Raw genomic sequence first — 9,084 nt, forward strand, 5'->3', positions numbered from 1 at the left:
TTTACATAGAACGCACTTTTTCATTTGAGTATGTGTCCTTGGTTAAATGGTGCTGCGTTTAACCAAATGACGAGATTGATATTTCGTTTTTGATTGCATTATACGTTATATAAAATTATGGAGCAGTTTTATAATTATCGCTTTATTGCTGTTTTTTACGTCTAATTTCTATTTGATTTGATTTGGTTACGTTTTCATATGAAATGAGTGATCAAGGCAACAATCGTGCGTTTATAAAAAATATTTACCTCATTGAATACTGCACTAATCGTTGCTTTTTACAAAGCGCCGTTTTTGACGGTAACTGTCCGTTGACGTCATTAAAAATTGAGCATGATCACAAAAGAGCAAAACCTTGAACTCTTTTGCGTACGTTTGAGATGCTTTTTGTGCTCTGCTGTGCCGATCTTTACGGATGAAATTCCTTTTTTAATCAAAGCAGCTTCGTTTCGGTTTTAACAGTTTTGTTAGTTGTCTTAGTGTTCACATCGCACATGCGTTGATTAAGTTTTAACGTCTGTGTTAAAATCCACCCCCCATGCATCATTTCATCCCTGTGGCCCGATTCGTTCAAAGGGGATTCCTTGCGTCTGAAGGGATAAATATGTAAATCCAGAGCACATTTGATCCAAAAAAAGACAATAAATAAATAAATAAAACTGAATTCGCTGTTTGGATTCCTTTTTATTTATTTCCAGGAAAACCTGTCGTTTAGACATTCGATTGATCACCATTTAAGAAATGAAGACTGTATCATGTATGTACAAGCGTAAAAAAATAAAACATTTCATTATGGAAACGGCTTTTTTTTTTTTTTTTACCTGAGAAATTTTAAACAGTCCGTAAGCGCAGCCGACGCGGTTTATTCATTGTCATGGTCGCCGACGCGTTTAGCGGCCAGCTGACTGTGCAACTTGTGATACTCCTGCTGTAAGGTGACCAAGTGAGGCGAGGAGGACACGGCCGGGTGGAAAAGCGCCGGGGATGCGAAAGCTGCCGCGGGCGTCATCGGGGCGGAGTAGGCGGTGCAGTGCGCCGCCGAGAAGGCTTCCATGCCCGGCTGCGACTGCAGGAAGGCCTTGGCTGTGACGGCGCTCCGGGAGAAGAAGCTGGAAAGAGCCGGTAAGATGCTGCTGACCGGCGGGATGCCCGCGTGGTGATGATGACGGTGGTGATGTTGATGCATGTAGGGGTACAGCTCCAGGGCGGGGAGCTGCAGGGCGGCCGTCCCCAGCCCGTAGTGTCCGTGGGGGAAGGCGCCGGGCTCCGCGCGGTGGTGGTGGTGGTGGTGCTGCTGCTGCTGCTCCTTGTAGCGGAAATGTTGCCGCTTGAAGCGCTTCCTCCTGCGCAAAAAGCTGCCGTTCTCGAACATGTCGGAGGAGTTCGGGTCCAGGGTCCAGTAGTTGCCCTTGCCGGGGTTCCCGGGCTCTCTGGGCATCTTGATGAAGCAGTCGTTGAGGGACAAGTTGTGGCGGATCGAGTTCTGCCAAGCGGGGAACTTCTCGCGGTAATAAGCGAAGCGGTGGCTGATGAAGTCGCAGATCTCGCTGAGAGTCAGGCGCTTTTTCGGACTCTGCAGGATGGCCATGGTGATGAGGGCGATGTACGAGTACGGGGGCTTCACCGACACGGGACCTTTGGTTTTAGCGGGGCTCGCTTGCGGAGGGCTGCACGAGTCCGAGTCCCGCTCCTCCCCGGGAGGTGTCGCGGCGTCCGCGGCGCCGCGCTCCAGCTCGAGGGGCTCCCCCGCGTTATCTCGGAGTCCTTCTCCCACCACGTCGATTACGAGATCCTCCATGATATCCGAGCCCAATGTCATAGTAAATGTCCACCCGCAAACAGATGGCAACCGAGTGACCGCTCCTGGGGGGGGTGGGAGGGGGGGAAGAAAAAAAAAACCCTACTCGAGAGGTCCAATTTTTACGCACGACTCATCTCCATTCACAAAAAGGAGCGCCCGAAAAGGAGAGCACGGCCATCACCGGCTGTGATATCTTCGAAAGAGCCACGGGAACTCCCAAACCTCAATTATTCCAAACGTTTGGCTTCCGAAAGCAGGGAAGAAAGGTGCGCAAATATACGTGCGCCCTCTGAAGGTGTCCGGCATCATCTGTGGTCTGCTGGTTCTCCGGCGCGTAGGTCGAGCGGTGGAGATGATGTCACGCTTCAGCCCGAGAGAGACGATTCTGACCAATGAAAAGGGCGCGATGGGAAAACAAGGATTGCCTGGACCAGTGAAAAAGAAGCGCTCTCATCAGTTGTCCATCCTCGCCAAGTGGATGTTCGCGTCACTGGTCCATTCAGAAAAACAGCCCAAAGCAAGAATGTTTTTTTTTTTTTTTCCCAATCCCGTAGTGGCATCAAAAACACATTTTGTTTTCGTGCATCGCACCCCCCCGCCCACAACCCCAGCCTTAATCATGTTCTTCCTAAACCGACTTGGGACAATTTGTGTCTTATGGTTCCAATATGGTGTTAAGATGCTGTTTAATATTTTCGCTTCCCCGAACTTAAATTAAAATACCGACTAAAAAAAAAAATCATGCACGTGAATTATATAATGTTGTATAAATGAGGCTCCAGTACAAATTTTTTTTTCAGCATTTGCATCATCATGGTTTTCACGAGGCAATATAAAAATGGTTACGTGGAAATGATCAGAAAAAGAAATACATTGTTTAAAAAGCTTTACGTTTGCATTTGTATACAAGTAGCGCCTCATCGGTACGCGAACTGTCCGTCTTGCTTGGTTTTAATCACCTAAAAGCTGGATTTCAAAAAGCTACACACGTCGTTTAATATCACGCCGTGTTTGAAGTGAACGAGAAATATCTTCCATTTGATCTTCACTGCGATGGGATTTGAAGGCTTGCGCAAAAAAAAAAAAAAAAAAAAGTTTGACGCCACAGCGTGCGATGAGTTGTCAGTCATCTTATCGGGTTGAAGTGAAACGGAGCGATTGGGTTGAGAGAAAAGTGGGAGATTTGCACCAACTCCGACATGAAAGAGCACCCGGGAGAGGAGGACGCTTTTTTGGGGCTGTTGTTAGGAGGCCTCTGGTTGTTTGGATTGAATGTTGGAAGCCCTTTGTTGGGGATTCTCACATTTCCTGCCTCTAATCGTATTAATACTCCAGGGCAAAAAAAAATAAAAAAAAATCGACCGGGTCCGGACTGGGTGGGCTATTTGAGACCAGTAAAGCTGTAGATGATTTCCAAAATTCATCACGCATGTCTGCAGATTGGAAACAGGCCCCCGAGACTGCAGTTTTCGACTTTGAATAAGGAGAAGCAACGGACCCCCTCCAAACAAAAATCCGATGCATCGGTGCGCATCCCCAACAACGTGACACCAAAATTGCCAATGTCACTTTGCCTTCCTTATTTTATTCCTGATCGTTTTCACTTCATTGCTCAATGAAATGGATTTTTTTCTTAAACAACCCCCACCATGTTCAACATCTGCAGCGTTGCGTGCCGGCGTAACACGATTTGGCCAGGCACGAAGGTCGCACTGGATGAGAAGGAGCTCGGCTTCACCGCGGGGATCGCGAACAGCAAGAACGTGATGGATGCTTTATGGGCCACTTCACTTGAAATGTTTTTCTTACCTCGGTGAAAACTTTGAGTCCGTCCGCGAGATTTTGGTCAGTGGGAAATAAAAGAGCGCATTCGTCATCCTAGGTCAGACGTTGAAGTGCAGGCCTTCAAAGAGCTTAGTGAGCGTCTTTTCACACACACACACACACACACACACACACACACGGTCCCCCTTCCAACCTTTTGCGGTTCCCCGGATGATGCTGGATCAAGCCCAGTGTGATCACATCACTGTTAAAAATATGAAAAATGGGGCTAATGCCTCATTTTCTCCCAGTGGGCATCTTCTGTCCTTTCAGCATCCAATGGGACATCCGAATCCAATCTTCAACATCAAATTGATGTTAAATGAATGTCACGCGCCCGCTGGGCTCGATCGAATTCTGAACCCATTTTTTATTATTATTTTTTTTTTTGCAAATCCTTCACACCGATGGCGTTTACTTTGAATTTAATTCTCTAATAACTCCTCATTTTGGCCGATACGTCGCCTTCCGTCAATCTTTTGAACCCCCGCGCTTCCTGGCAAACAAAAATAGTGACACCTATTGGCGGAAAAAAAAAAGGCTGCCGTCTCTTTTGGAGCCGTCACGGTGCCTTGAGTTAACCCATCCGTTATGTCACCGAACAAAACAAGAAGTCTTAAGAAGAACATACAGACATGAAAGGATCTTTGTAGTCACGTTTTATTCTGAACAGATGAAGCAGAACACTGTGCCCCGGCAAGTTTCACCTCATTGAGCTTCAATTCCAGGGATGACGATGATGGTGATGAAGATGCTCGAAGAAATTTGGTGTCTTGCATCAACGAGAGCCCCCTCAGCCGTAAAACACGACCGGAGAGCGCCGTTTCTCTCTGCGGCATAATATTTGCACTTTGCAAAACACACCCGTGGCTTTCAAAGCCTCGAACCTTAGGCCTTTTCAAATTTACTCCTTGAATGTGTCCTCGTGTCAACAACTGAAATTTATTCTATTGAGCCGTTTCGGTAAAATTATTCATTACGACGAATAAGATATCTTTGGGCGGCACGGTGGTCAACTAGCACATGGGCCTCACATTCTGGCTCCGGCCCCCCTGTCTGGAGTTTGCATGTTCTCCCCGGGCCTGCGTGGGTTTTCTCCGGGTACTGCGGTTTCCTCCCGCATTCCAAAATCATGCATGGCAGGCTGATTGAACACTCCAAATTTGTCCCTCGGCGTGAGAGTGAGCGGGGATGTTTGCTTGTCTCTGTGTGCCCCGCGATTGGCTGGCGACCGGTTCAGGGTGCCCCCCGCCTACCGCCCGAAGACGGCTGTGATCGGCTCCAGCACGCCCGCCATCCTCGTGAGGATTAAGCGGATTAGAAAATGGATGGATGAATATGTCTTTGCACCATACAGTGACGGGCAGAACAAATGTTCTTCCAGGAACGGAAGAAGGTACAGCCTCGTTTCTTCCCATTTTGTGACATTTTCACTTGGTGGTGTGCCGTGATATCTTTTTCTCTAATATACATGATGGGTTTTTTTTCGGATATAATGTGTGCCTTGACTCCATAACGGTTGGGAAACAGCGTAACAATACTTGACAATATGCATGAATACAAAGTGACAGTCAGCAAATGATATCCCATTGGACTGCGCCATGCCGTACGATGCTGTCGTGTAACCACGAGAGCAACAATGACGTCCGTCTGAATGTGTCAGACTGAGCGTTTTTATATTTGTTAAGAAAGGAGTTTTCCATTGCAAGTTGTTTTTTTTTTCTTGCCGTTGGATGTGTCTCGGGTGGATGCTCAAGATTGACTGACAGTCTTCTGGATATTCGTTAGAGGGCGCTCTAAGACCTGATAATGTATTCTTTTTTCTTCTGATGTTGACACACTCACTCTCACACACACACACACACACGCACACACATTTTCACACGCGCACTTTCAATTGTTTTGAGCCAACGGTTACTAAACCCACCATTTTTTCCCCTCTCGTGTCTACACTTGAGAATTTGTAAACATATCATCAAATGAACATTTCCGGCAAATTGGGGAGTTTAGACTCGGCTGGATGATGATTCATGATACAAGACCTCGGTTATGTTATTTCCTGGACATAAACAAGGCCAATGAATAATAAATAATAGAATGTTCGACCTTTCACAGCAATCGCCACCCATGTGGGACACATGAGGTCACGACTAAAACTTTCCATTTGGTGTTTTCTGGTCACCGTAGCCCCAGATGGTTCATTTTTCCTCCCGGCGTCATCTTTGTCAGGAACGGCATGATGCAGCGAGTCACACAAACAAAGATACAATTCATCAAAATGAATCCCGCGTGAAGAGTTGATCGATGTGTCCTTTGAGGAATTGAATTCGGTGCGGGTTTCCGTGATGTGAGCGGGCGCGTTTGCTCAAGCAGGTACCGAATATTCACGTGCGGCCGAAGTCGGGCAAGCTTTTCAAAGTTTTTAATGTGAGAAACCTCAGATGGCAGTGGGAGAGAGGCCACCTTGGATCCCCCTAAAAGAAACATCGGTTGCTGGAGAGGATTTTATTTTGTCATGTACTTGCTGCGTTTGAACGATAAAAAAATGAACATAGTCTCACACGCACGCGCCAATTTTTGTCCAGGTGTAACATTTGCTCGAGCTGTTGGCGCGACATGAAAAAAAAGAAGGAGGAATAAATCATTCCCTGACATCTGACGCCAAGTGTTGTGGTCACATGTTTGACCCTCACCTCTTGGACCAACTGGTCCCTGAATACACCGGGGTCGTGACCCCCGCCGTCTCTGGTGTGTATTTAGAGGTCGGACTGCTCCTCTCGGAGCCGGGTTTTCTCTCGACGCGGCCTCCCTCGTGATCCATCACAGCTCCGTGACAAAAAGAAATATGCTCTGTGAGCACGAGAGGGAGTCAGGCAGAAATCGTTTATTTTTTCTTGAGACCTGAAAACCGTTTTTTCATGCGGGCACCACTTTGGACGAGTGCTTAGCGCCTCTGTTTTAGGGTCCACAGGTCCTGGATTTGAATTTGGCCTTCCTGCGTCGGCTTTGTATCATTTCCCCACGCGAATCGAAGCCACGCAAAGGTGGATTCAACCTTGGTGGAGGTGAAAGTTGATCCTGAGCTTAATCGCGGCAATTAGTCGACTCCTTTTAATTCTTCAAGCAAAGCAACACATTTGCACAGTTACAGCATACGATTTAAAGCAAGCTAACGGCCCCTTTATGTCGACTTTGAAAGTCGATAAATGGAACTTTTCACACACACACACACGCGCGGTGGCAGCAGGCCAACTGATCCTCGTAACACGTTCAGCTGTGACGTTGAACACATTCCGCACGTGATTCCCTGCGGACAAGGGCAACGCTGACGGCGACATTCCTCCACACAAAAACATACCATCGCAAAGCCACCTGCTCTTTCCTTTTCCAACTTTGCGCTGGCTCCGTTGTCCAAGAGCCAACTGCCGTCCTCATAGCCATAATTAAACCGAGGAAACCTGTAGATGGGAACCGGGTCGCTTGAATTAGATGGCGGTAGGAATTGAGGAATTGTCTCTTCGAAGCTGCAACACTGGTTTTTCTCTGTGATGTCTAGACCTCTTTTTATTTGGGTGTACTGCGGCCGTTTCCTCCCTGTAGGCACCGCCAGATGACGTTTGGGACCAGCTTTAATGCTGCTGTGCGGTGAATTTACGACAACCCTAATATACTCTGCCAAAGTCGCTTTTACAGAAGAAGGTGCACATTACATGCATCGTGTCACTCAAACGGACAGGAGCGCGTAGAGTTGTCAAGCCCGGTTTGAACGCGGTAAAATACGAAAACCGTAGTGGCCACAAATCTGCATTCATGTCATGCACAAAGCAATCGGGAATTTGTCTGGCCCCCACTCACTTTCTGCCCCATATATATAATATAATATACAGTGTATGTATGTATATATCTATATATACAGTATATATATATATTTATACACACACGTTGTGGCCTATATGTTTAGTATTAAAGGGTCCAGCAAATCAAAATGCCTCACTCTTAAATATAGAGTACATGTCAATCATTTACACAGGATTTCCTGTGTCGTCGTGTCACGCATTGAAAAAGCCGCAAATCATCTCGAGTGAGAAAGAAAAAGAGCGGGTGCGTGTGCATTGGGGTGCTTCACGTGTCATCGCGGTGACGTTCTGCCGTGCAAAGCAACTGAGCCGCGGCAGCTCGCCTTTTGTCTTACTGACCTGCTTTCGGACATCCTGGTGGTCACCTGCTCTCTCAGGACCAGCCACAGGGGAGACGTAACTTATGCATTTGCTCCAACTGCCGAGCGCCGTCAACGCCGCAGTGGTGCAAACGGTTAGACTTTTAAAAACCCGCCAGACATGAAAAGTATGGCCTCTTTTCGTGACCGCTCCGCCCGAGGCCACAAGCCGAGCCGTCGTTCACGCTCGACGTCATCTCCGTCGGATACTGCGGCGAAAAAGCTAAACGGGTTCTAACGCGTTGGCACGTTGGCTCAGCGTCGATACCTCAGGGGCATTTTCAACTGTCATTCGCACAATGAACAAACGTGGCCAGTCAGCGCGGCCTATTGAAAGGAGGCTTTAACGAAATAATGCTTAGCTATTCGCGCGTGTGGGAAAATGATGAACTCAGTCATGAAAAGGACCAAAAGGCATTCCAGCTATGAGTAGTACGAGTACGGGGCAACAATGTCGGTGCTTATTGTTATCTATTTGACTTAGCGAGCGCAGCCAAGAAAAACATCAGTGAAAGGAAAGAACTTTGGTGTCTTTCCCAGCTGCGAAAGCATCTGCTGCGCAAACAGTTTCCTATTTTTCTTCAAGATCCGCTCGATTAAAATCGAGTTAACCTCGTTCACAAGTCGAAATACTGCACGGATAAAATGACAAGCAGCCCCCTTGGGCGCCTCTGGATGGAGATCATTTCAATGGCACCCATCCAAAGAAGTCGTCACGGTTTGCGGCTATAGAAGCGCATGAGGGCAGAGCTCCCGCATCCTTGCAAGTGTTTCTTCCTGACTGGCACTTACGCTGACAAAGTCATTGGAATTTCGGTTCGACAATTTAGCGACAGAAACATCATTTGAGCCACTTTATAACATAAGCACGCACTCGTTTTCTGCAGCGCTTGTCCGCATCCGTCGGGTCGTGGGGTGAGATGGGACCAGTTCGTTGACAAGAAACGAGCGCAAGGCCTCCACTCATTGCACTCAAGGCAATTCTATGGCAGCCCGTCAAAATATTGCTTTACATTAAACCGGTTCGTGGTGCAGAACCCCCCCCCCCCCCCCCCCCGCCCCCAAAACATTGGCGACCGTTGACTTTGAATATTCAATCAGCCAACCTCACTTTGCATTCATGTTGCGCGCTGCCTGCACGATAGCACGGCTCAAGTCCGACGCGTACGCATACCTGTCAACTTTTCGGAGCGCCAACCTGTATAAACTACCAAAAAAATCCTTATAAAGAGCAAAAAAATCC

At 47.5% G+C, this 9,084-nt stretch overlaps 1 protein-coding gene and 1 long non-coding RNA gene across 2 annotated transcripts; both read right to left on the minus strand.

Annotated features, from left to right (window-relative positions):
* Nucleotides 1-726: 726 nt before the first annotated feature.
* Nucleotides 727-2,124, minus strand: foxd7 (forkhead box D7). The gene has a single exon (XM_086132386.1). The coding sequence runs from the start codon at nt 1,817-1,819 to the stop codon at nt 863-865; it is 957 nt and encodes a 318-aa protein (XP_085988512.1). The 5' UTR covers nt 1,820-2,124; the 3' UTR covers nt 727-862.
* A 4,370-nt stretch (nt 2,125-6,494) lies between these two features.
* LOC147192348 (uncharacterized) lies at nt 6,495-8,095 on the minus strand. The gene is made up of 3 exons (XR_015103165.1): nt 7,822-8,095; nt 6,984-7,083; nt 6,495-6,680 (listed from the first exon to the last, which is right to left on the minus strand). It is a non-coding gene; the product is annotated as an uncharacterized LOC147192348 (long non-coding RNA).
* Nucleotides 8,096-9,084: the final 989 nt, after the last annotated feature.

The sequence above is a fragment of the Hippocampus guttulatus genome, chromosome 16 (assembly GCF_054856545.1).
Source record: "Hippocampus guttulatus isolate MCC_2025c chromosome 16, RoL_Hgut_1.0, whole genome shotgun sequence".
NCBI lineage: Eukaryota > Metazoa > Chordata > Actinopteri > Syngnathiformes > Syngnathidae > Hippocampus > Hippocampus guttulatus.